Source organism: Syngnathus typhle, linkage group LG3 (genome assembly GCF_033458585.1).
Source record: "Syngnathus typhle isolate RoL2023-S1 ecotype Sweden linkage group LG3, RoL_Styp_1.0, whole genome shotgun sequence".
Classification (NCBI taxonomy): domain Eukaryota; kingdom Metazoa; phylum Chordata; class Actinopteri; order Syngnathiformes; family Syngnathidae; genus Syngnathus; species Syngnathus typhle.
In genome coordinates this window covers 1,884,068-1,911,731 of record NC_083740.1, presented here as the reverse complement: position 1 = coordinate 1,911,731, position 27,664 = coordinate 1,884,068, and the positions used below count along the sequence as shown (strand labels likewise).

The 27,664-nt window shown below is 44.6% G+C and overlaps 2 protein-coding genes across 6 annotated transcripts in view; one reads left to right on the top strand and one right to left on the bottom strand.

Moving 5' to 3' along the window:
* Positions 1–27,664, bottom strand: part of lrba (LPS-responsive vesicle trafficking, beach and anchor containing) — a 97,483-nt gene that overhangs the window by 29,468 nt on the left and 40,351 nt on the right. For 3 of the 5 annotated variants that reach the window (XM_061275480.1, XM_061275484.1, XM_061275481.1), the window contains exons 36-44: positions 26,918–27,084; positions 17,857–17,981; positions 17,728–17,742; positions 14,891–15,034; positions 13,324–13,460; positions 2,253–2,370; positions 1,964–2,066; positions 867–982; positions 685–797 (exon numbers count right to left, since the gene is read on the bottom strand). In XM_061275480.1, coding sequence (XP_061131464.1) covers positions 685–797; positions 867–982; positions 1,964–2,066; positions 2,253–2,370; positions 13,324–13,460; positions 14,891–15,034; positions 17,728–17,742; positions 17,857–17,981; positions 26,918–27,084 — 1,038 coding nt within the window. The remainder of the gene's footprint in view (positions 1–684; positions 798–866; positions 983–1,963; positions 2,067–2,252; positions 2,371–13,323; positions 13,461–14,890; positions 15,035–17,727; positions 17,743–17,856; positions 17,982–26,917; positions 27,085–27,664) is intronic. The other 2 variants (XM_061275483.1, XM_061275485.1) reach the window with 1 other exon arrangement.
* mab21l2 (mab-21-like 2) lies at positions 11,229–12,688 on the top strand. Its single transcript, XM_061275513.1, has one exon. The coding sequence runs from the start codon at positions 11,476–11,478 to the stop codon at positions 12,553–12,555; it is 1,080 nt and encodes a 359-aa protein (XP_061131497.1). The 5' UTR covers positions 11,229–11,475; the 3' UTR covers positions 12,556–12,688.

Here is a 27,664-nt window from a genome sequence, read left to right as displayed (position 1 = left end):
CCCCGGGGTCACGGCAGGCGAGGGGGGGCATAAATTGCGTGTGGCCTCTTTTGCGCCGGCGGACGATGACATCGCCTGACGTGTGGAGGAGCGCGTTCACGCCACTTTGGCTTCTCAATGTCACGGCGGGAGCGCCTGTCACATCATTCGTTTTCCAGACAAAACCGATGTACAGTACAGTAGCGTAATAGGCCTAAGTGTTAAATCCAAACTTTCTTCTATTTTCATGTGTGTGTTTCAGTATAAGCAAAAATAAAATGTAACAACGATAAAAAGGTAACACGGAGGAACGCATGACTGCCAGAGCAAAAGTGTGTGTGTGTGTGTGGGGGGGGGCTTGATTGAGGGGGGGGGGGTCTGCGTTGGCCTTTTGCACACATGGCAGTCTGCTACGCTCCAGCGATCCTACACTGATACCACATGTATGTCAACAGCATGAATAAAACACAAGTCATACACATCTATTACCACTCCGCTCGAGTGCCGTTGTTTTGTCACATTTCAGCCTCTGCCGGGTAATGTGACGCCGCAGAACGGAATCATGCAAAGGCTGGAGTCGAAGATGAAGAGGGTGGGGGTGGGGGGCAGATTGAAAGCGAGGAATGTGGCGAGGAGACGAGGCGTCCGCCGCTTTAGCCGTAACACAGGCTGGACACGATGTCAACAATTAGTTCCTTCAAGTACCTTGGACAGATCTCGAAAGTTGCTCGGCAGAGTCAGGTCCAGTTGATCTGCTTCATAGTTGGTGATGATCCAGGGGAAGACGGGGTACTGGTTCAGATCGTTGTAGGTCCGTCCTGGTGGAAGACGGGAAGATGAGGACGGGGGATACGGGGACAAAAAGGCAAACTGGGACACGTCCTTACCGGAGATGGTGTTGAGGAAGATGAGGTACTCGAAATTGGAGATCTCGCGACGCTGCCAACGTTGCGTCATGTTGGAGGCTTTGAAAAGCTGCTTTGGTGTGGCCAGGGAGATACGCCTGAAAAAGAAAAGAAGGGAAATCAGTGCTAAAGAATATTGACATGGTAGCTAACATGCTAGCAAGCTAGCAACCTCTATTTGCCATCATGTGAGAAATATGCAAAGTTTCACTAGTTCAAGACAAATACGCAATAAATTTGGCCGAAGGTGCACACTTACTGACGTACACACGCATGCACACACACTCAGACACACAAATCTGCAGTGTGCACAGTACTACATGTGGCAGGACAAAAACAAATGAGTCCCAATCCAATTAAAACAAAGGGGAATGATGGAATTAATCACTGTCAACACGGTGATTACTGTCATTAGGGCTTCTTAAAAGTGAAAATATGGACCCGTTTGTCGCAGACCTTTTTTTTTTCATTTCATAATCAAGGAATCATGGAGATCCCAGCTTACTTTCTTCCATTTTTTTTTTTTTTTGCATTTCCTTCAGCATATGTTGAAAAGAGGATGCAATGGAAGCAAGTGAATGTGCATTGCTGGCCTAGAGAGCGGCTGTCGAAGGTCAATGAGGCAAAGTGACCCGGCTCGGTCTGCAAACTAACCTGATTAATGGACTTGAACACACACACACACACACACACACACACAAACGCACACACATTACTACAACTACCACGACCACACTCAATCATCACTCGATGCACTCCTGTTCATTGAATAATTACGCAGCGTGAATGTATTAATAACTTTTTTTTCTTTCCTGCGCCATATGTTGTGGTTTAAAAAGAGGTACAGCAAGATACAAAAAAAAAAAAGCCAGCGTTTAATGTTTTTTTTTAAGTGAAAATGTTTTTGTTTTAGTCAACATTGTGATCATTTTTAAAAGTAATTAAATAAAAATAAAATAATAAATACAAAATAACTATAATTTTGTACTAGAATATATTGCGTAAATATTAGTCATATTACGAGATTTAAAAATAAAACTGGGAAATGAATGGACACAAACTTAAAAACCTGGTCTAACCTGGTTTGTGGGAGGCCAAAGTTGGTGCCGAGGCCCACGCGGGGAAGACTGTGGACCACCTTCTTGGCGGTGGCGGCATCGGGAAAGTTGAACATGACGGCGGCTGTGGTGAGATTGGAGGAAATATTGCGTGATTCAACGTTTCCCATGTTTAAATGAATGCAGTGGCACCTCGACGTTCTTGTTCATTTCAAGGCGTACACTTGATGTAATTAGAGTTATTGCACATTGTCAGGGAACCAATTCAGCTGGGGAGTCGAGGTACCACTGTAGCATGTCGCCGCCTTACTTCTGTTAGCCATGAAGATCTCCAGGGCCGTGTTCTGCAAGAGGTAACGTCTGGAGAAGATGGCCCGGATCTCCGCAAACAGCCATTTGCCATGAAGACCTTCTGTGTATGCCAAAATCTGCAACAAAATAAAATCAAATGAAATACAAGACAGCTTTACAATTGTATCCCAAAGTCAAACTAAATATTCTTCGGCAACCCGAAGCTAGCGGAAGGGTCACGCCAGTTCATTTTTCACCTTCCAGCCCGGGGAGCACGATTAATGTCTTTTATTGATCAGGCTCCATGAAAAAGGGATTCCTTTAGCGCTAAAATGGCAGCTATTTAGCACGCTGAGAGGTGACTTATGGCGGCTGAAGAACAAGGAACACCTGCGTGGTAGAAGGAAATACCATAACCACTACAATCGCCGTACTGGTACAAGACAAACTTGTAAGTCGGGTCGCTCGTATCTCAAAGCAGTGTTTCTTTTCTGTCCAAAAATAGCATTCTATTGATATTTTCTGGGAGGAGAGTATGGATAGGGCGGAGAGAAGCTGCTGTTTCTGCTTGTGTTGTCTCGGGCAGCTTGTCCCAGCCACTAATCCACATTTAATTGAACTCCAGAGACTTTGAAGTGAGTCTGTGGTATTCCTCGGAGAGAAAGCCCAAGCGGTGGCTGTCCTCAGCTGGTCCCCTCCGCCTCGGCCAGCCTTCTAATGAGCTCCTCTCAACTCAACAGCCAGCCTCGCATTTAAATATGTGCGATGAATAATAACGCTCGAGGAGAAGAAGCGGCGGGTGTCTTTTTTTTTTTACCGTTGCAGAAACCTTTGAAGCAAAAAGACCTTGTTAACAAAGCAGCGCTAAGTAGAGGAGTAGCACGTCTAAATGCTGGAATTAGCAGCAGCGAGGAGGGGGGGGGGGGGGGGGGTGAGTCAGCCGCGCTGACAGCACATCAGAAATTGTTCCGCTCGCACCCGTCGCGCTTTGACCCGAACCTAAAGGAGCTCAAATTATTTCCAGGGGAAGAGTCAATCAATCTAGACACAGAAATAAATTTGATTTTTTTTTTCCCGTGTCAAGAAGATGCGTACAACTGATGGAGTCCGACAAATATATTTTACCAGCATGTGACACTCACACAATCTCAATGTCCCCTTAAATCGTCCCCCCCCCCACCCCTGGGGTCTTCATCTTTTTACTTTGCAGATGAAAAAGCGGAGCAAGTGACAAGCAGCCTGACAAACTATCGGCGCCGTAATGTGACCACGTCCGGGATGAATGGATACGGCGTGGAGGTTACTGTCCGTGCGGGAATTATTACACATCCAGTGATAAATAGTTAGGCTAGGAGCGGATCACTCATTTTTTAACTCATTCACTGCCATGGACGGCTATAGACGTCAAAGATTCATTTTTACGTGAAGGTCTTAAATAAAGCAGAATGCAAAATACACAAAAAATTGCTCCTCACCAGATGATTTTTCTATTCCATATAAATCATGCAATATAAAATTATAATGCAGTTGTTGCTTTGTTAAACCTTTTAACAAATATTTATAAATGATCTGCAGGAAAAAAAAAATCCTGTTTCAAAACACACGTAAAGAGTTTTGATTAAGAACCACGATAGAGAGCAATTGTAAAGAAGAAAATGAAACGAAGGTCAAAACCAAATCAAGTCTCGGCGGGGCACACTTCTATCGACGTTTCATTCCAAGCGAAACGGCGCAGATCAATTTGAAGGCGTCACGCCGCAGAGAGAAAACAAAGGAACGCCGCTGATTGCCAAGGTCTGCGCGCCTATTTCAACCTGTTTGGAGCGGCCTGCCGGGGCGAGGCTGCCGTGGCGGCTGCTCATTTCGGCGCCGCTGTCGTTTGTCACTGTCAGACGCCCAAAAGGCTGAAGAATGAAGAGGGACACATGAAGGAAGGAAGGGGGCTGTGGAAATGGAAAGCACCAAGCACGCCACGCTAGAACCTTACCATGCCTTTTTTTCAAGCCGCCATCTTGTTAGAAAGATGAGTTGAATCCCATCGTTGCCCTTTTGGAATTTGGAAATGACAAACGTGCTTGTAGGCTAGCCTCCGCGAGCGTGTTTTTGGCCTGATAGGACGACGCCGGCGCTAATTAGCGTAACAATCTGTTTTAGCGGCAGCGTTGTAAGGTAAACACACGTGAGGCCAATATGTAAAAGTGCCGAATAACTCGGGAGCGTCGATTGGATGGAGGCGTGGGGGGGGGGGGGGGGGGGTTAAATGAGGTGATTGAAGTTCAATTTGTTGCCTGTTATTAAGTGTTTCCGCGCGGCTGCCTCGGTTAAAGGATAATGGATGAGGGATTTATCATTACCTTTTTTTTTTGGGGTGGAATCAAGTGCTGTGTGGGAGATAAGGTGATGAAATTAATGAGCGGGAGGAAGAGAGGTGATCCATCAACATCAAAACAGCAAAGCGGGGAGAGAGGACCGAGCGCGGAGAAAATTCATAAAAGAATGGAGAAGAAAAAAAAACTGTAATACTCGTTGAGGGTCGCAAATTGCTTTTGAATCAAGCAAAAGATGCTTTAAATTCAGACACGTGGTCACGTAGTTAGAAAAGCAAAAGTTTGCTTTGGTACGGTGACAAAATATTGCTAATTTGAACTTTTATAGCTAAGTTTGGACTGTTGGTTAGCATCTCTTGTGTAGCTACCCAAAGGATTAGCGATGTAATCGCACTGTAAATCGCAATAGTAAGGGGGGGGCAGCAATTAGATTGGTTTTAAAATCGTTCAGGTCTCGTCGTATCCCCGCAGGCAGGCAAGCCAGGCCTTGTCAGCCGGCTCGTCAGCCAATGAGTTCATCGTACTAACGAGCGAGCAAAAGCCCCTCGCCGACCCGACTCTCTAACAAGGGGGTCTGTTGGCTGTCTGAGCCCGCCGACCAATCGGTACCCTCGTCAGCGTTGACACAAAAAGCCTCCTCCGGCCCTCTGGAGCCAATTAAGACGGATTTTGATTTTGAGATTGAGTGATAGGCAGGGGGAGGCGAAAAGAAATAGTGAAGGCTGGATTGCATAAGCACAAGGATGGCGTTAAGGAGAGAAGGAAGGTTCGAGGAGGTGCCAAGGCAAAAACAATGGCGGCTAATGAGGAAAAACCCGCAGCCACATGACCGGACTTTTACACTTGGCTGCTTATCCAGCAGCCATCGTGTCTCCGTGGCTTGAACCGGCGGAGCGTGATGCAATCATCTGCTCATTTTCTCAACTGTTTACGATTTAGAAAGAAATTTACGGAATTGACTTTACAGGTGAACTCTAATCAAAAAAGGCCTAAAATGTTTTATGTTTCCCGGCGAGTCTAAACATGCTGTGTTTGATGACAATGAAAAATCCGCCTGTTATTATCCAGCTCGAGGCGGCCATTTTGTCTTGCATGCTAGCCACTAAAAATGTTTTTTGTACGTAATTCTGAATTGGACAAAATTCAAATTGGGACACCGTATCACCTTAATTTTTCTCTTGTATGTTTCCACCAAATTAAAGCAACGCCCCATTCTCCAAACACTTTTTGATGACGGCAATTACAAGACAAGCTTCAAAAAGACGGCTGCTGTTTACCGACGACTGACGGACACAATTGTTCCGGCGACGCGACTAATTCAGGATGTAATCACCACTCGCACATACAAAAAAAAAAAAGTTCCTTTCCCCTCAAGGGAAGTCAAACAAACTAGCAGCAGGCAAGAAAAAATAAACTGAAGTAAAAAGGCTGCGGTGGTGTGCGATTTAAGAGAATGAAAGGAAAATAAACAAGCCCAGCGTGCAGTCAGCGTCATTCTGAAGCACAACCTCCAAAAAAAAAAAAAAAAACACGGCCTCAAAGCATTCAAGTCCCCAAACGCCGAGTCTGAAAAGTCCCTTTTGAAAGCGTCTTAGGGGCCACTTAGTCTGAATTTAGCCTATTAAGGATTAAAGCCTCTTTTCACTGTTTGCTAACTGGTTAGCCTTTTCTGCTGCCCTTTCTCTTCCTTGGCTGCTTAGCCTTTTTGAAGTGACCCGAATAGAAAAAAAAAAAAAAAAAAAAAAGTGGATTTAGGAAAACGCTGCAGCGCTCTTAGGGGTTAATTGATAGAAGGAGTGTGCATTAAAAATGATTCAGCCGTGAGGCAAAAAGGTCAGTGAGATGATCCAGACATCGGAGACTTTGTCTAATTCAATTTGGAATGAAATCATCAAGAATAATAATTGATATATTTTTATGGTTTGCTGTTTCACATCATTTCCTTTGTATTCTTTTCTGAATTATTTTTATAATATACATCATGTAATTTTCATTTTTTAAAGATATTTTCTTCATAAAATGAGAGCTTTATTGAAAACTATAATTCCGTTCTGTTTTTGTGTAAGTGATGACGAATAAATCTTTTATTTTTTAAATCTATAAAATGGATCCAACACATTTATTTGCTTTGCGCTGATATCTTAAAAAAAAAAAAAAAATCGAGGAGCGCTTCAGAATGCACGGAAGCAAACAGCGGCCGTCAATTTGACATTTTTGTGGCGATTTGGTGACAGCTTGGCGTCAAAAGCTGCCTGCGCCGGAGTAAATTCTTTCCTAATCCCACTATTGTGGTTGGCTTAAGTTGGTGCGGGGTGAAAAGGAGACCCCTCTCAGGGAATTTCAGGCTGGCTATCCAAAGTGGGCTTTTGAAAGACCAGGCAAAGAGTAGGACTTAAATTTATATATAATGGACATCTAAAGTTCAACTGCCCTGTGGTTGTCATGCCGAATAGAGCATGCATTCCACAAAACGCTTCGAAAAAATATTCTGTGGACTGAAGAGAAAAGTTGAACTTTTTGGAAGATTCTGCAGCTCGCTACATATGGCATAAAAAAAAAAAAAAAACAGCATTTGATAAAAGAAACATCATGTCAACAGTCAAACAGTGATAATAGTCCGGGGCTGCTACGCCGCTTCAGGACCTGGACGACTTGCTGTAATGAATCAAATTTCTGAAACGACTCTTTAAAATTTGTCTTGTGAAATATTAACCTGCATGAACAAATTGTTATTGGTGACGACCGAGTCTTGGGGTGGCTGTGTAATGTGCCGTAACAACCCAACGGATGCCCCATTTCAAGCAGACGGCATGGATCATTAACCCTAATGGCAACTGAGGAGTGACAATTTGGCCCGGTGGTGTTCCTTTTGCCACAAATCTTAAACCAGCAAACATGGCCAAAAATCAAACTTGTATTCATGAGGCTTCCTAGCGTTAAGTATGCAGATGCTTGCCCGTCTCAAGTCCATTTACAATTCCACGCCGGCGTACGCCTCGGCCCGGACAATCGATCTTTCAATTCCCGCTGACCCGGACCCGATAGTGAGCGAACAGCAGGTACACAGGTGCTGATTGTAATATCAGCGGCTTACCAGGCACGCTGGCATCCGCGAGCCGGCCCATCCATCAGGCGGCGGTGTCGCCTTTGACACGGGGTGTCGACAGCAGCCGAGGGGAATAAATGATGGAGCGAGGGGATCAATCAAAAAGGGGGGCACCGTCCCAGTCAAGCTCAGAGACAAGGCATGATGGAGGGGCTTGGCTCAGGTGCGAGCAAAGAGTGGGCGGGGGGAGGAGGGGGGGGGGTAGCCTGGTGGTTAGAATTTGAGCGTGCGGTCGCAAACCGAGTCGAGTCAAAGCTGTTTACGGGTGAAGCACTCGAAGGGAGACATTAGTTATCATTAGGAGGGCACGATGGCCACGAAGAGAAGAAGGCTTTCGTGCACAATCGCCTTCACGTGGACTGTCCTGCCTGCTTACTGCTCGGTCAAGTGATTTTTATCAGCCTGCTTTTGGAGCTTTCTAGTCTAAAGCTGGAGAAAATAAAGAACCGAAAACACTGGCTACACTAAAGGGCTGAAGAATTAATTGAATTCTAATCGGCAGCAATGTGGTCAATGCAACTTTTGAATTGCACAGCCTGCAACTTGGGGAGGGGGGGGGCAAAATACAAGCAATGCTTCATTTCAGTTGAGAGAGCGAGCGAGAGAGAGTTACCTCAGGCTCATTGATAATGACGTACCTGCGCAGCCTGTCCGTTAGCCCGATAGCACAAACTACTTAGGCGCTAACTGGAAAATCAATAGGCTGCTCGCTCAGAGCCCATGCCTCTTTGTGATTGGCAGCCGCGGGGCGGGTGGGGGAGGGGTCGCCGAGGGGAAGAGCGTTCCCGCTTTCGGGTAACGATCGGCTCGCTCCTTTTCCGAAACACTCGGCTGATTTTCTCCGAGCGAGCGAGCGAGCATCAATCCAGACGGCGCGGCTTACCCCGGGTAGCCGTCACCGCCCCGCTAATTAGGCTTAGCAATGTCTTCTCAATGGGGGGGCCCTTCTCACTGGATGCTGACCTTCAAGGAAATGTACAACACTGGCAGGGTTGTAGAAGAAGAAGAAAAAAAAATGGACGGTTTGTCGTTTTTCCATGAAACACTTTTTGTATTGTTTTGTTTTGGATCAAATTGAATTACACCATTTTTAAATTGCAAGTGAATAAACTCCATTAAGTACTGAATCCAGATTTTCCCCGAGAAATTGCTAGTTTGCCATTTGTCAAATTTCCCCCCCAACTTCAATCAGCGTTTACATCATACAGAATATCTTGACAAAACGTTGGGCCGCCCGTCCTCACTTCCTCATTCAGTCGGTTTTAGAAAGCTCAAAGCGCGGCTCTGCAACAACACATGCAATATTGATGCCTTGCGTTGAAAACGCCGAGAGTGCTGCCGCTGCTGAACGGGCGCACACACTCAAGCCTCTCTCTGGCGAGCAGATGCTTCGCCGCCGTCCGCCAATTAGTCGCCTGCGATGATTTTTCTTTTTGGGAGCGAGCAGCTGCCGCGAGAGAAGGAACATCGCTAACACTTGGCGGCGAGGAAGTCTGTTTACATATCTGATGCGTTTGTATTCGTTGCTCATGGGAGCGAAGGGGGGGTTGGGGGGCTTACCCCCCCCACACACACACACATAATTGTAGTCATAACACTAACACGATGTTCTCTAGATGATATCTTGTGTATGTTTTGGGAACAAATCTGGCCTTGGAGGAGGTTCTAGTCATCGCAAATGTATACACGGTAGCTTGATGACCACCTGGGGGGGGGGGAAATGGAGTGCAAAATGGAGACACGGCAAAAATACTTTTGAAAAAAATTAAAACCAGATTTGAACATATTCGTTTTTTTGCGCTAGCATATTTTAGATCGACTTCTTTCATTGTTTTTCAATGCAGACAGATCGCACACGTAGCATATCTGGACTAGCGGCAAAAGCCAACGGGGACCAGAACAGATCCGTTATGTCTTTATAGAAGCCCCCCGGCTTTGTGTCATCATATATTACGCGAAGCTACAGTTAGCATGTCCTTCATAATATTTGGACACTTCCTCTCCACCCTGCGCCGATTTATTCCTCCGGAGCTCCGTGCGAGATAATAAACAGTCGCACACCCACGCGATCCCCCCCCCCCCCTCCCATCCCAGAGTATTCATAATCCTCCATTTTACTGTCCAACACCACATTAGGACACCGAGTCGCTACTCTGAACAAGAATGGAGTTAAGATTATCGCCAAGAGACACCATCTTATGTGGTCTCGGGAAAAAAAAGAAATTGGGACGATAGCCATAGAAAAGGACGTTTGGCTGCCCGGTATAAAAGTAAATGCTCTTCCACTGCCTGGAGCCTTACGACATTATTTGAATAAAAAAAAAAAAAAACTGATGAAGTGCAGAGCAAAAGAGAGCTAATTAATCTTTGGCTTTTTTTCTGACATTTCTGCGGCTTTAAGTGGAGAAAGCGCTCCCACAGCTGGCCACTCGCTCGCCCGCGCTACTTTGCTTCATCTTGCCGCTATTCTTAGATCTGGTCAGCAAACGCAGTCATGCGTTGTCAAAAAAAATAAGCACGTGAAAATAAAGAAAGCATAACATTACGGTATATTTTTCCCCCTCGACCGCCATCGTCAGTGTTGTAGGCTGCGAAAGCTCATCATGACATTTTCCACACGGCAAAAACAGAAGGGCAGCTGTTGGCTCTTGACCTATATTGAATAGTTTAATCGGAATAATTGCGTGGTTTTCGTCAAATTGTCGGAGGGAAGTCCCTCCCTGCGGGGTAGCGCCGCTACTTTTTTCATGAAGCGTCATCATTGCAAATCAAATTTGAAATGCAAATAGTTGGTAAAAGTAAATATGTAGAAATCAATTTAGGGTTTTTGTTTATGTTTAATGGGTTCTCAGAGTACTCAGAGGTAAGTGGGAAAAAAAAATCTAAATTAAATCAGAATAAAATTTTAAATATGCAACCAAAGATATTAGAATTAAGTTTGTAGTCTATTTAATTAAAATATGTTCAATTCAGGACAGTATGTTTTTTTTTTACGTTTAAACATTTCCATCTCTATGTTTTTAATTTTGTTTAATTTTCTTTTTTGTTTTAAATTAAACTCGAGCCTCGTTTTTGATGAACACTTGGGCCTTCTATGCTACTGTATTTCAGTGTTCATTATAAGGGTGCTTGGATGGATAGGCTAAATATTTTTGGGGAGCAATCACATTACACAGTATTTTTTTAAATTGCTAATAAGTGACAAAGTCAGACAAACGTTTTTGTTTTATATAAAGCCACAGCAAAATTATACCTAATCAAATCTTTGTGCTGCCCCCCGCCAGCGTTTTTATTAATATAGGGTATATAAAAAAAAAAAGATCGCTAACCAATTTTTTTTTTTTTTTTTTTGGAGGTGGGACACCAATGCATAAAGGTGCATGCGTGGACCACTCGCGTTTATGCAGTGTGTTATCGATCGCTCTCGCGCGCGCGCGCTCTCTCTCTCTTTCTGTCGCGCGCCCCCCTCCAGCCGCTTCGGCAGCCGCTGATTGGCTGCGCGGGGCCGAGCAGCCTTCACTCCTGCCGGAGGAGCAAGCCGGACCTCCTTCACTCTCGCTCCGGTGCGCCATTCATAAAAGTGCGCCGAAGCGGACGGGCAGGACCATGAGCGAGCCGCAGCGTCCAGGTCGGACTTTGTAGAGCCGAGAAGCAGGAGTAAGAACTTTTTGGGTTTGGGTTATCCAATTTTTTATTTTTTTTGGAACTGCGTTTTGTGTTCCCCCCACCCCACCCCACCCCACCGGTAAGCGTTGGATCCGTCAGCCTATTGCGACTCCCCGGCGTACGGCCCGGACCTGTGCCCCAACATGATCGCCACCCAGGCCAAGCTGGTGTACCAGCTCAACAAGTACCACGGCGAGCGGTGCCAGGCGCGCAAGGCCGCCATCGCCAAGACCATCCGCGAGGTGTGCAAGGTGGTGTCGGACGTGCTGAAGGAGGTGGAGGTGCAGGAGCCGCGCTTCATCAGCTCGCTGAGCGAGATCGACGCGCGCTACGAGGGCATGGAGGTCACGTCGCCCAACGAGTTCGAGGTGGTGCTCTACCTCAACCAGATGGGCGTGTTCAACTTCGTGGACGACGGCTCGCTGCCCGGCTGCGCCGTGCTCAAGCTGAGCGACGGCCGCAAGCGCAGCATGTCGCTGTGGGTGGAGTTCATCACCGCCTCGGGCTACCTGTCGGCGCGCAAGATCCGCTCGCGCTTCCAGACGCTGGTGGCGCAGGCGGTGGACAAGTGCAGCTACCGCGACGTGGTCAAGATGGTGGCGGACACCAGCGAGGTGCGGCTGCGCATCCGCGAGCGCTACGTGGTGCAGATCACGCCGGCCTTCAAGTGCACGGGCATCTGGCCGCGCAGCGCGGCGCAGTGGCCGGCGGCGCACATCCCCTGGCCGGGCCCCAACCGCGTGGCCGAAGTCAAGGCGGAGGGCTTCAACCTGCTCTCCAAGGAGTGCTACTCGCTCACCGGCAAGCAGAGCTCGGCCGAGAGCGACGCCTGGGTGCTGCAGTTCAGCGAGGCCGAGAACCGGCTGCTGATGGCCGGCTGCCGCAAGAAGTGCCTGTCAGTGCTCAAGACCCTGCGCGACCGCCACCTGGAGCTGCCCGGCCAGCCGCTCAACAGCTACCACATGAAGACGCTGCTGCTGTACGAGTGCGAGAAGCACCCGCGCGAGGCCGACTGGGACGAGGCGTGCCTGGGAGACCGGCTCAACGGAATCCTGCTGCAGCTCATCTCCTGCCTGCAATGCCGACGCTGCCCGCACTACTTCCTGCCTAACCTGGACCTCTTTCAGGGAAAGCCGCACTCGGCCCTGGAGGCGGCCGCCAAGCAGACGTGGAGGCTGGCCAGGGAGATCCTTACCAACGCCAAGAGCTTGGACAAATTATAAAAGAAAAGAAAAAAAAAAAAAAACACGCAAACTCCCGGCTCGTATTTTTTTGTTGTTTTTCTTTTGCGACTCGACCGTGATGTTAAAAAAAAAAAAAAGACAGTTTGGGGGTTTTGGAGCTGAAGAAGGAAAAGGACGAGAAGGTATTTGTTTTCCTTTTTAAATGTTCTCACCAAGTGAAGGAACTTTTATTTAAAAATGCAATGAAAGCATCGTGCCAAGGTGGTTTTCTTTTGGTGGGGGCGGGGGGGTAAGAAATGTTAATAAAATGTTGCAAGTGTACAATTTAGACTTAAATTTATTTTTTGGGGGGGTGGCAGAAAAACACAAAGAATGCATTTAAATGCACTCACTCCTTTCTGGCGCAGTGAAATGTCCAAAAAAATTAAACTGGATTTCGAACGTTACTATGCCACGTGTGAACAACATTCAGATGAATCCATTCCTATTTGACTCAAGTTCGGCATTACCCTCAAAATATATTTGAAAGCAGGCGACTGCACAGAGAAACGAAAAGGAGCCACCTGTAGCTCCACAAAAGTGGCATTTCAAATTCAAGTCATGCCATCTTTTAAATTCAATATTTGTTCTTTTTAATCAGGACCAGCGCTACTATTTTTGCTTTCTCGTTTTACTTTTAATTATTAAAACAACACTAGTGTTGTCATTAAATGATGTAAATGCGAGTAGAACCACGTAATGTGCGTGCCTGCAACTTTGCTTCGTTTCAAAAGAAAAAAAAAAACGCTTGAAAAGATTCCGGTTTACCTTTGGGTCTATGGTCTTGAAGGCCGGCTCGTCCTCGTCCACCTCGAAGTAGAGCTCGGAGGAGGTGATGGACAGGGTGCCTCGCACCACCGCGGCCGGAGCTACCAGCTGGGCCGCCGTGCTCACGTTGACCGGGCCTGCCGGTGCAGCGGGGGAATGCGCGTGCACGCGCACAGAAGGATAGTCAGGAAGGGACCGTTTAAATAAGGATAAAATATCTCTTGTTAATTAAAGGACGATGGAATCGTACAAATGAATATATTTAATCCCGTGAAAGCTTTAAGGCAATTATTAAATTGGAGGAACGATTAATAAATTAAAATAGATCGATAGAAATAATTTAAAAATGCATCGGAATCCCCTGCAATTTTATTCTAGATTGTCCACATGCAAAAGAAGCTCGGATTTTCAAAAATTGCAGTGACTCAATGTGACAATTGTTTAAACACACACGCACACTTAGTACATAATAATTTAAATCAAGTGGAATTCTTAAAAATGCTAATGCATTCTCACTGTACGTTATTTTAATAGAGCCAGTCAGTATAAAGGGATTACCCAATACAATCGGATTACCAGACTATAATATTTAATTAACAGTATTTTATTCCAATGGGCGGCGAAGTAGATTGGATTTGGTGTATATTCATATTTTTTTAATTTAATACAGTGCAAATATCTAAAAGCTCTCTGCATGTAGAAATGTATCCCAAAAATGTGCATTTATATTTTCCCTCTTTTTTTGTATCCATTTAATGTAATTAATTCTCTGGTAGCATATAGCCTCTCATGCAGCTAGCATGAATTATTACAAATAGTTGTTTTCAGTGAGCGGCTCAATGACAGAGTCAGTATATTAGGAACAGCTCTGGATCCAACCCTGATACTAAACTATGTTAAGAGAGCAATGGAGTCATACTGGGCACCCTCCAGTTTCTGTTATGGCACTGTGAGGCTTTTGAATCTTTTGCTTGCCTTGTGGAGTGACATTAGGAGCAGCTCTCCAGTTAACTGAAGCGTATGACGACAGAAAGCCACCACATAATGACACCCTCCATTTTCTACATAGATGATATTCTCTGTGAGCTTGTCAGAATATTAGGAACACTTGTCATAATAAAAAAGACTAAAACTTGAAATCCATGTATAGGGATAGGCAGTCAGCATTTAACCCTGGTAAAAAAAAAATCAACTTGTATTTGTTTTGGGATAAATAAAATAGTCATTTATAGAGCTTTAAAATCTAAATTATTGACATTTATGGCAACAATGTTTTTTAGATTAACAAAGGAAGCAAGTTGCTTGCTCCAAAAGAATTTGCTGACTTTTCACTTATAGCTTTAAATTTTAGGATAAGACAACGATTAACTTCTTTGTTGACAATTTTGCCATTAGCGAAACATCATATTTTGCTTTATCACCCAATTTAATTTTTTATAAAAGTTTGCTGCCTTTTTGAGCTGTCCCAACTGTTATTTGACTTTTTCAAAATGTTATTTCATGTGAAAAGAACCAACCAGATAACCCCGCCAGGTTACCACCGATTGTTTTGTTTTTCTTTTCGTACCGGTAAAGTTTTCGAGATCTTTCTCCTCCAGAGACGACAGTGTGTCGTCGTCCACGTCCAGCGAGGCGTCGCTCTCAGAGTTCTGCTGAGCCACAGCCTGACTCTTGATGGAGCGCTTGCCTTTCAGCACATCGTCTTCTGACACTGCATGACACACAAGAGGACATCCAGGAATGCAGCATGCTTCAATACCCTCTAACTTAAAAATATTCGTTTTATATATATATATATATATATATTTCAAATTCCGATCTCTTTTGGAATGCACATCCGAAGCACCTCGTGGTCGCATCTTAAAACACGAGTATGTGCTCCAAGTCGCTAATCTCTGCTCAGAAAACAAAACGGATCGGTTGTAAACATGTCGCCGGTGACGCGGCCACTCTGAGCTAGCAAAAAGTTTGAGGCCCAAAACGTTGCCAACGGTTCACGACAAGCTGGCACAAGGCATGATGGAGGTGAAACGACAAGGTGGAAAATGACAAACTAATGAGAGAATTAGCAGAGCTGTTGTGACAGGCTGCCAACTCGCACACACCGACTCTTTGCTCGTAGCGTATGATGGGACTGTTAACTTCACATATTTGGCATCAAAAGGTAAACATTGTTGGAGGAGTTTGGGGAAATAGATCACGTGCTTCACTGTTCCCATGTTGAACAATTCCAATATGCCCAAACACAATTTGGCCAAAAACAATTCAAACTCAGAAAACCAAAATGGAATTTGGTTGGTGTTTGACATGTAAAATTAAATTCAAACTGAATTCTAAAACATATCACATATAGAAAATGTTATAGAGAGTGAATGCAAAAGAAAAAACTCAAGATTAACACAAATTCAAATTGATGACAAAATAAATCAAAAACTAAATGTGACGACTAACACCGGTATTATAAAAATAGTAGAACATAACAAAAATATATTTAGTAAAATATAGAATAAGAAATACCAAAATATTTAAGTAAAAAAACATACAATAAAAACTCAATTTAAATTTTAAACAATAAAACACAAACAAAATGACAACCAAACAGTTTTGCAAATTTAAGTAAAGGAAAGAATCATCCGAAACACTTGAAATGGCGGCAGGTGTGTGCTGATTTCCATTTCAAACATCACTTTCAAAGTGATGGCTCAATACTACATCCCCCACTTGTAAGTAGGGGTGTGTACACTTCTGCAACCACATTATCTCAATGCAGGTTATCGGTGACAATGTGGGAAGTTTTCAAATGACAATTTGGTCTTATTTTGCAAATCACAAAACCCCGCATTTGAACAAGAGAGTGTGTGTGTGCGTGTGTGTACACGTGTAATCCCTTTTAATCCAGTCAGTCAGCAAACATTGTTGTGTTGCCTTCTATCAACACCCCAAGGTAGATCAAGTCAGGGCAAAGGGAAAAACAAAACACGCACAGCTGCGACGTGCGTCTTTGAAGAGTTGGGGGGGGGCCCGTGAAAAAAAAAAAAAAAAAAAAGCCTTGTCATGGAAAATATGCAGCCGGCTGATATTTAGAATGCTCTTCCTGTAATTAGGCCTCCCTGGAGAATTAGTTAGCTGTGCTGAAATTACTACCAGTGCCCCCCCCACCCCCTTGTCTTAATACGTACCACATGACTGTGTGTTCACACCAGGCCGGTGGGCATGAAAGATTCGGGGGGGGGGGGGGGCTCCAAAACCGAGATGGATTTCAAATTTGACACTTTTCACTTGGAAACGCAGCTCTGCGCTAAACAACTGCATGCTACCAGGCAACATTTTCATCCAAAAGCGCTGGATTGCGACAAATTTATATAAAAGTATTCAGATGAAGTCATTCCCTAGATTGCAAGGCTGTTCCGTCAACATTTAAAGATGCCAATTTACAGTATTATTCCATTACCTTAATGAATATAAATATTAAAATTGCCCGTATTGAAATCTACCGAGCTGTTTTCGTGTTAAGTTTCAATAAAAGCAAAAAACATTAAATCACAACATTTGAAATGAAATGAATAAATCTCACAATAAAAAAAAAAAAATGTAATCAGTGTCAAAAATGAGTCCCTCGATGAACAGAGACATTAGTCATCAGGACCCCCCCCCCCCTTCCCGGCCGTGGCGGTAATTTCCAGACGTAAACAGTCGACCCCGATTTACCGGCAATCTTGCGACCATCTTGGCATGCCATGAATGACGACAGTTGTTCGTAACGCGGATATCCCGCAAAAAAAAAAATCTGAATTGAGGGCCATCCCTGTCCCCTGATGGGAAGCGAGAGGGTGCGTTTCTTTTTGCCACCCCCTCCCCGCCCCTCCCCTTCCCCGCCGTCCTCTGCGTGTGATGAACATAATTACAGCCAGATATGACCTTTGCGCTCTGCGCTCGGCAAGGAGGGCCCGACGTTCTCATCTCCAGTTGCGCTTCCGCAACAAATGTCGGGTCGGCGAAAACAAGACGAAAGGTTACAAAGGAGAAAAAAAAAAAAAAGTCGAGTTATTTTAATGATATATTCCCAGGATGGGAGGCAGCGTACTTTGACTCCTGCCATGTTGTGCTATGAAGAAAAGGTGACAAAAAAGTAGCTAGCCATATTTTGCGATTCTTCTCGACGGAAATCGTACGGCGGAGCTAACACCTGCCGTGAGTGAGTCCTCGATGCCAACTTTGTTTTTTATCTTTTGCGTATTTTCACAAAAGCATCCCACAAACGTGTCATTAGAACACCAGTTTACATTTAAAAAATAAAATAAAACACAATGTCTCCTTCAAAACAATTTTACCGCTGTACCGTTGAGCCACGCTATTCCCATATGAATATTCAGAAAGTAAAAAGGGAATAGAAATGTTACTTACCATTGATATCGGCCACTGTTGTGCAGCAAAGAAACAGAAAAATAAACAATGTAAAAGCAGTTGCGGCTCAAGTGAATCCAATCGGGCACCTGCCGCTAACAGCTAGCAGCTAACATCGAGGCGACTCACCATGCTCGGCGGCGGCCCTGAGCGTGGCCTCTGAGTGGGTGGATCCAAAGGGGTTCCTGACAAAGCGCCGTCGCCGTCTTAAGTCGTCCTCCCAGTAGTCCAGGCGCCAGAACTCCCTGGGCCGGCTGCAGCGAGACAGCGAGAGGTACGAGCACACGTGTTAGCAATTACCTAGCCAGCGTGCTACGGCCGACCGGGCCCGAGCGCTAATGCCCCATAAAGCTGCCATTGTGTGTCATTTTTGGTGAAAAACTTGGGAACAGTGGTTGCCCATCCGGCTGAGAACCGGTACCCATCTGTGGGACATTTGGTACTGGCTCGTAGAACTTTTGATAAGCGTCTGGAAAAAGATTTATTTTGATAATCAGGTGCATCTGCTGTGTCTTTGTAAGCGGTAGTAAGAAAATAAGTCTATACATTTGCAGAGTTCTACAAAAAGTACTTTCAAATAAAATATATTTCATTTTTAAGAATTATTTTCAGACATTTAGAAAAATATTGGGAGTTTTTATAAGGTTGAAACTACATAAAATAATATTAGTGATATTGGAGAAACTTTTGTATTCCAACAAATGTTCATCTAATATCAAAGGTGGCTTCATTTTGGTTGAGTTAAATAAACTACGTTAAACGAGACGTTTGAATTAATTACATTTTTTTTTACACTAGCATGAAATTGAATAATGCTAAAAAAAATGGACTCATTCCCGGCGTCTACATTTTTTAGCTACGATGAATTGAAAACACGCAAGGCAAATCAGTCACGTGTGCTATCGGTTTGCAGGGGGACACGGTTTATAGTTTTAGCGGCGCGGCGGCTGAGGGAAGAACCCCGGCGTGCTTTATGCTCCAGCTGGGGGCGCCTCACAAATCTTCCTCTCTAATGGCAACGATCACACTGCGGCCTTTAAAAGAGCTTTGCGGGACAAAATGACGACAATTCCTCCAAAACGGGCCTCTTAAAGTCTTGATGTCTGTTTGGGAGGAAAAACAAAAAAAAAAAGAGAAACTTAAAAGGCATCACCCTTAAGACTAAGGATAAAACTATTAAGACCTCTGCCAAGGGCAGCCTGGTAACTATAATTACTAGTATTGAATCCAAGCATGAGAGATTAGACTCGTTCCTTCATTCGTTCTGTGAGCATCCTTGTACAGTATTTCAAATAAAGGCTGGGGCAAAAAAATGGAGGCCATTCATTAGTTTTGCGCTAAGTGCTAAGATGCTAATGGTGTCTCGCATTGTTTGTTAGCATGAAGCTATGCTATGAATCTGTTTTAAAAATACACCACATGTAATACTCTTAGTTTTATGTTTAGTTTGATAGTCAAATTGAACTGGAAGTGGCAGGAAGCAGCTAAAAGCCTCTTTTCTGAAAAACTGTTTCCTACGGTGCCGCCATTTTGTTCACTGCCACCCTGCAGTTGGCGCACATTGTAAAAACTATGTCCGCTCGTATCTCAAGGTGACCAAGTAACTAGCAACCAGTCCAGGTTGTCTCGCGTCGCTGACTATTTTGCGTCTTGAACCTTTCAAGTCCCCGCAGTGTGTTTGTCCGCGATAGTGCGCGCACTTTATCATTCTGCCCGCGATGGGATCCATGTAAGGAAAATAATTATTGAGCTCCGGATCAGGACACAACATGTTTCTCATCTCCCGAAAGAAGGTCGGGGGGGGTGTCCTATTTGCGCCTCGCACAATGCACATTAATCCATCAGGAGTGGTGAGCCGGAGTAATTAGTCATAGGACGGATGGTAACGTACGGTGGGGGTGGGCACGGGACAACCTCTGCCAGTGTCGGGAGGGAAGGGGGTGACAATGGGGGTCCTAATGACGACGGAGCGTGAAAGATACCTCGACCGCTTGCGCTTCCGCAAAGGCCATAAATTATTCAGGGCTCGTTCATCCCGCTCGGGCGTGTCCTTGGCACGATTTACTGCCGCGCCGTAGCCGCCGCCGCGCTTCAAAATAACAACAATTAAAATAACAAAAGGGGGAGGCCGACGTGAGGTGGATCGCGCCGACCACTTTTGTGTAATTACTAATTAGTGCCCTCGTAAAAAAAGCATCTGGACAGCCTTCTCGTTAAGTCACTCGAGAAATACAGCGGAGAGGCGGGTTTATACACTTTTAGCAATGATGTTAACAGGACACATAATTAAAAAGTTGAGGTTCACCAAATGCTACCACGGAACGAGGGATAATGGCTCTTGTCCTTATTCCTGTTCGGATTTAATCAATAATGCAAAGAGATAAGAATTACAACCGGATAGGAGATAGGTGTGCCGGATGTGGCAAAGCGGCCCCAGAACATAACCTTTGTGAGCACAAACCAAAACTGTCCTTCAAAAAAAGCACCACACCTTCATTTCCAGCAGAAAAGATTCAATTAGGTTCAGGAGATAGCCATTAAAATAAAAAATAAAAAAAACTTCCTGGTTAACTGTCGCGATGAAACAATGACGAAGAATCTCTTGCCAAAATGGCTGCTTCAAAACAAAATGGCCGACACCCGTCCTCCCAGCAAATTTCATTTTGACAGGTCAGAGTGGTGTCCGTTATTTTCTTTTCTTTTTCTCTTTACTCGCAATTGAAGTTTTAATGGCACCATTGCTCTTTTTCTCTCTCAAGGAAAAATTGCTGGCCTTAAACGCGTTACGCTCCTTCAACGTCCTCCCGTGGCCTTTGCTGTGCGTTTAAGACAAATCATTTGCCATCTACGATGGGCCGTTTTAAACGCAACGGAATATTTTTCCTCCCGTCTGCCAACGTTTGAGCGAGTACGGCAAATGCCGTCGCTATGTAAATGATACGAGATGACCTTTCTGGCAGCGAGCGAGCGAAGCCGCTTTCATATATCACCACAAGTGACTGCACTTGGGCACAAACAGTCATACATAACCTTTTCCACTAAATTAATTTGGGTGTACGGTCAACGAGAGGCGCCGATTCCCCGGCCCTCGCTTATTTGACATTAATGCCGCTCGCTATTGGCGGCCCCCCCCCCTCTTCAAATTGCTCAAATGCGAGGGGATCTTTTTTTTTGCCGCCATTTGCATATAGGGCAGAAACGGTGAGATTGAGGATTTGTCAGGCGGGGCGATCACTGCCAGGCTTTTTTGACAAAGAGCCGGCGCTCCGGCGAGTCGTCGCCAAGAGTCAAATTAAAAAAATAGAGGGGCAAACACCTTCCCGCCCGAGATTGTTTGCTGTGATTAAGTCCCAGCCGGGTGATTTCCCTTCCCGGACCTTTAAAGAGAGCATCTACATGTGTGTATGTTAATTCACCTTGGCTAATGTTTGGGGGGGGGGGATGAGGTAATGTTGGGGTCACGGAATACGATAGCGGCGAGCCAACGACACCATTTGGTGCAAATTAGGAAAAGGCTCTTTGTTTTAATAAACATTTAATTGCCGTTTCTGCTACTAGCGCGTCTAATCACAGCGGTTAGCCGTGTATTTTTTTTTTGCTTTTCAGACGCGAGACTTTTATGGTGTGATGTCTTTTCACCCAAGCTGTCCTTCAAAACTCATTTATGTGCTAAAACTAACGAAGAAGAAAACCCAATCGCCTTTATTTTGTTTTCATTTAAACCTTTACTGTTGTTTCTGGTACTGAGGGGCGTCCAAGAATAGTAGTTGTGGTGTGTTTTTAGCGACGACATACTTTGATTTGTTTGAATGTTTACTTGCATTTTTGGGGGTTGCGTAATGTCAGTGGTTTGTGGCGCGTTTATATGAAATACGCCAGTGTATAACTGTTCATCAAAGTGTGCGCTTAAGCAGAGACATTAGCCAAAACAGCTGACTTTTGAAATCTAAAACCGTCAATGGCACTCAATGAGTTAAAGGGCAAGATAATCACGCATACTTTTACTTATATATATATTTTGTACAAAATGGTTGTATTTTTCCACCTAAAATAAAATAAATATTCTCGCAAGGAAGGCTTACTAATAATTTGACGGAACAATTACCACCAATTCAACTCAAGAGCTTTCTATAAGCACTCTGGACTAAAACAAGACGCGGCGATGCTGCATGCGAGCGATCAAAGCGCTCCCCGGGGTGGGCGGGAGGCTCCCCGGTACCCCGCCACTAAATGAAAGCATGCAAATTGAGCCCTAATTATCAGCGGCTTCATGGGCGCCTTTGCAATTAGCAGCAATTACCCTCGTAAAAATCCAGCGGAAAAAAAAAAAAAGGTGGACAATTACGCAATAATTATGACTACCGTAATTTTTTTTTCATAGTTTGGGTGGGGGGGGCGACTTATACTCAGGAGCGACTTATATACATATATGTTTTTTTTTCACTTTTTTGGGCATTTTATGGCTGGTGCGATTTATACTCCGGTGCGACTTATAGTCCGAAAATTACGGTATTTTCTCAAGAATCTAAAACGACGACGTTTAAGCTGTAAATAATAATCAAACGTGACAGTGTGAAGAAAGGCGACAGTTTGTAAATACACGGCGAAGCTGAAGTGGCCCCATCTGTAATTTTGATGAAGCGTCACATTTTTCCTTGGTGTTTTTGACAACAGGCCGTTATGGCCATTTATCAGCGCCGCTGCCGGGTAATGAGGGGCATCCGTCGGACCCGGGTTGCATAATTCCGCCATTACTGGCCCATTTTAATAATCCCCTGACCTCCAGCTTTCAGAGATGCTCTTGAACGGCGGTGACAAATCTGACGGCTCAGCCCCGCGTGTCCGTCACACCCCGAAAAGTAAGACAAAAAAATAAAATGGCGGAGGAGCTCAAGGTTAGATGGGGATAAATAACTGTGAGGGGGATAAAAAGTTGAAATATACAACCATCGTTTAGAATAAGTAAAAGTCGTCTTTGAAGGACGACAAAAATGTTTGATCCAAGCCAGACATCATTAAAAAGTAATGATGATTTTTTTTTTTTTTTTAAACTTGCCAGAGTGAAGTTCTAAAGGAGCTTGTTTTTATGACAACAGAGTTTAGCGATGCCTGCTATTTGGATCATATCGAAAACAGCCGAATAAAAACACAGAGGCTCATCCTCCGTTTGCTAGCAGGAACTGCTGGATTCCCAAGATAAAGGCCATATTTGGGAAGGAGGAGGGGGCAAAAGTGGCAAAATAAATGGCCTGCTGGCGCCCGGGCGTAATTACAGCTGCGGTTTGAGTGGACCTATCTATCAGGAGCAAGAGGAGGTGCTGAAGGTGTTAGTCAAAGGAGATAGCCTTTGACTAACTACTGGACCCTGACAATCGATACACGCCACATATTGCACGTGGCGAGAAAGTGCTAGGGGAAGGGAGGGGGGGGGGGGCGACGCCGCCTCAATGGTTTTTCATTCAGATATTGATCAGCCTAGCTTTTATCGTGACCTTGGCTATATACTTTCTTAAGGGTATATGAAAGTCATAAATCTGAGAGTTGCAACAAAAGTGCAGCCGAGAGCGGCCGATCTTTCATTCCCGGCGCTGTTAAGACTCGAGTTCCGACGACCTGGGTCGGCCGCCCGTTATTCTAACTTCCTTTGAGAAATATTTAGTTGGAGTGCAACCCGGTAGATTTAATTTGATTTGACTTTTATGACAAACATCTGCTTGCAGTGTTTTTCCTCATAAACATGTAAAATAATTGAAAATGGATGGTGCCGCTACGCAAGATTTCTAACCGACCTAAATTTGGGAATATTTACTCGGCTCCCAGCTGGTTCCGGAGGCGCCCGGCAAACGCCGACAACCTTTTTTTTTTTTTTTTTTTTACATGCGGCAAAAGGATGTTGTCTTTATCTCCGCTAGATGAATCTTTTCACTCTGCCTTAAACACGTCTTCCTGCCCGTTTGGTGTCACGCATTTCCGAGGGTGCGTGTAAGCTAAACGCTGATGATCTCCATTGACGTGCACAAGTCCTATTTCCTTTTCCAGCCCTCCGCCGGTAGCAGAAAAAAAAATATATATTTGCACGCGAAGGTGGCGACGTAGACGCAGCGCAGGCCTCGACTTGAACGCGTGCGATACGTTGACAATTATGTATCATAATTGTGATTTAGGTCTGGAAAGGAGAAGCGTCCCGGGAGAGATTCATCAAGCTGCCTCGGCTTCTCCTGCGCGCATTTGTCTTGTGGCGTGTCCTCGCCGTGGCGTGTGCGCCGTCTATAGGAAGCTCGCCAGAAGCGGGGTGAAGCTCTTGTTCCGAGTCAATTTCATGGTCAAGTCTTAAAACCAGTAGCAACCTTGATGCCGTGCCCACATTAGGGGGAAGAGGCAAATAAGGTCAGGATAGAATTTGGGTGAGTTGATTTTTGTGAAAAAAAAATAAAAATAAAAATACATTCTTGCACTTGACGTTGCTTTGCTGCAATTCAAACATTTATTTGTATTTTTTTTTCTACTATTTTACTTGTTTTATTATTTTTGGCTGCATATCTGATGATATTTGTGTTCAAGGCAAAAGAACAAAACAAATTCATCCAAATGGCTCTGAATCCAGTTTGTTGTATCTTTGAGTGTGTTCTGCTACTTTCTCCAGGTGGCCAAAAATAACGACACAGCACAGTATGATCCAGTAATGCCAATATCAATAGTTTGTCCATTACAGGTCAGCTAACTGTCCGGCCAAGCGGTTACAAAGCCGTCCCGTTTCCCATCCCGCGATCAATACGGCCCATACTGTTTAAATTTTGCCCGTATTGATTTCCTCGGCGGCGCGCCGACCTCGCCGAGCATTCGTCTTTTTTTTCTGAAGCGGCGGAAGATTTGATTTAGTGGGGAAAAATTGGAGTGCATATCACAAAGATTTTTCGCCGGGGCGGGCGGGCGGGCGGGCGAGAGTGTGACAAGCCAAAAAGATGGATGTCCCTCGGCTGGGAAGCCTCTAGCCTAAGGGTGTCCATTAGAGCGCCTCTGCTGCAGAAAATGAGCTGCTCGTATGAGGGAGAGGAAAAAAAAAGGGGGGGGGGGGCTAGAATAAAGCTAGAATAAAAAGGGATGCTGATGCAGCCATAAAAAAAAGGTCTACAAACACCAGCGATATGGGTTGTATCCCTACGGGCACTTCTCAAATTGTTCCGGACATAATGTGGATCGTAAAAAGAAAATTGCTCATTAAAACAATCGACTTTTATTTGTGTGTCCTCGATTGCTCCAATCTGCAGCGCTCTGATTGGTTGACGTCACGCTATCGACCCCTGCCGAGTAGGGGCTAAAAATAGTCCCTGCTGGTATGGTTCTGTATTCCAATTTTTGGCCAGCTTCCATCATATCGGCCGACAGATCGTGACCCGAATAAACACGGCGTGTATCGACTGCGTCAAAGCGTGCAATGTTCGGAGAAGGGATGAACAGGTGCGCTTTCCGGGGCGTGACAGACGAGAGGGTGAAAACGACGGATTCTGCCTTTTGTCTGGCGGGCGGCAATCCTCGGCGGACGCCAAGCGCACAAACATGAAGACGGAGGAGGGGGGAAAAAAATTACAGCTCACATAACGCCCGTTTCCTCGAGAGGCCGCGGCTGCCAGGAAGCTGGATATTAAGACACAAATTGCGTTCAGGCGGGTCACGATGATATTAGACGGCGGCGACAATTCCCAGCAGCCGGCCGGGAGATAATATTTTCATTCCCCGACTCTTTATTGAAGGGAAACTTTGGGGAATACGCCTTTTTTTTTTTTTTTTTTTTTTAATGGTGTGTGCGTGTAACAAAACTGTTGTCACGGTGGCTGCATATCGCCTTTGTTTGATTCGAAAAACGTCTTCCTCGAGAGTGCTCGCGTTCATTTTAATTTTTTCGCAGAGCATATTTGTCAATTGATTCCATCCGTTCCATTGGTGTATATTTCTTTTAGCTAATATTGTACTTTATATCTCTACGTTGTGCATTTTTTCCATCCATTCTATTTTGTCTATCAGCCAAAATAAATGTCATATTTTTTATTTAATTTTTAGACTTTACACAAGTATATAATTAGAGATGTTTATTTCTTTATTAAATGTGCATTTTGTGTCACGTCCTCCTTTTTTTTTCTTCTCAGTTTGTTTTTTATCTCTGTTTTTAAAGGATTAGCCTATTTTTCGCAACTATTTATTTATGTATATTTTAATCCAAAATAATTGAGTCATATTTATTACACTGTGCATTTTTTCACAGATTCTATTTCTGTCGAAAGAGTGCATTACATACGTTTTTTTTTTTTTTTTACTCTTTAGTATATGAAAACATTTCTCACGTGGGGCTGCAGGTGTTCTTTTTTTTTTTTTTTACGATTTCTCCGAGCCAGATGTTCCCGCAATGAGAGCCTCGGCCGCTGTGGTGCGAAAGTCGCGCCGCCTGACCTTCGCAGTAATTGACCGAAAATATTGACGTAACGGCACCGGACTGATTGTGATTTATGAAAAGAGAGCCGGCTCTGCGAGGCCCCGCGCCAATGACTCGGCGCGCCCATCGGCAGCCATTAGGAAAAGCATCAATAGCGGCCATGTCGGTAATGGGAGACTTTGTGGAGAACGCCGGCTTCCATTTGAATCGGAACGGCCTTTGTGTGAGTACGCTACAAGAAGAAAAGGAGAAGAGGAAAGAGAGAGACTTGGACATGGAAGTACATGACGATAAAATGGATGGGGAGACAAAGGGGGATCCAAATGGCGTCTGTCTGGAGATTGCAGCAGCCTAACAAGCGTCATCCCATGAGCGGGAGAAAATTTGTCATAATCTGGGATATTTATGGCTGTTAATCTGCATTTCTTTGTCATCTTAAATTTAATATTTTGTATTTGCATATGTGTGTATTATTTAAGTCTTATATATATTTTTAAATTCGTGTCTTCTATTTTGAAATGATGTCCACATTTTTTTTTATGTAAGTTTTGCTTTATTCTTTTTATTTTTTTTAGCACTTCTTTTTTTTCTAATGTTTCTGATATTTTATAAATATCTTTAAAGATTAAAATAGAATGAAATAAGGAACAAAATGAAAATAATGTTTGAACTGATTTAAAAAAGAAAAGAAAAGAAAAGAATGGTGTGGCCATGTGACCTCTCCCAACCAATCAGCAGAGGAAGAAGTCAATGACGACCTACCTGCCAGAAGAAGCTCCCCAGGGTCCGTGTTTGTCGGTGAGGATGTTGACGATCTTCTGGATGAGCTGCGTGGCCATCACGTGGTCTCTGTACTTAGCGGCCCGGATCAGGTGATCGCACATTTTCTCCTCGTCGCGCTTCTCGGCTGAGTACTGAGCGCAGTGGGACTGCAGGAAAGAAAGTTCCAAAACAGTCAAACGGTGCTATTTTTTCTGTGCAATTTCTCAACAAAAATGCACAAAGTTGCAGTGAGTGAGTGAAGGAGGCAAAAAAAAAAAAGTGTTGGTAATTTCAGTGCTGGTGTCAAGTTGATTAATAACAGTGGACACATGGCTACTTGTGCCCCGCGGCACAGACAATCACACCATAGCCGGGACATTTTTCTCTGCCGTAATACGTTATCGGGATCGAGTCTTTCCTGTTTGGAACCGATTCGCGACTCCAGTGTCGACTTTGCTGTAAGAAAATTAGTCTTATGAGACAATGATACATGGCGGCTGGTTAAAAACGCATTTCCTCCCCAAAAGTTCACTTCATAAATTGCTTCCTCTTCATATCTGACAGAAGATCCATAGATATAAATCACATTGGAGGAGGCTCTTTCAGCCGGCGTAAGCGCCTTAATTATCAATCTATGTCTCTTTGTGCACCACGGCGGCGGGTCTTGACCCCGCGCGGCGAACGTGATTAAGACCGAGAGGAAAAGATGGCTCGGTAAACGGCCACAAAATGGCGGCTGCCGGTGTC

Excerpts from the sequence above, each read along its gene's own strand:
- mab21l2 (XM_061275513.1), top strand. The coding sequence starts at position 11,476 with ATGATCGCCACCCAGGCCAAGCTGGTGTACCAGCTCAACAAGTACCAC.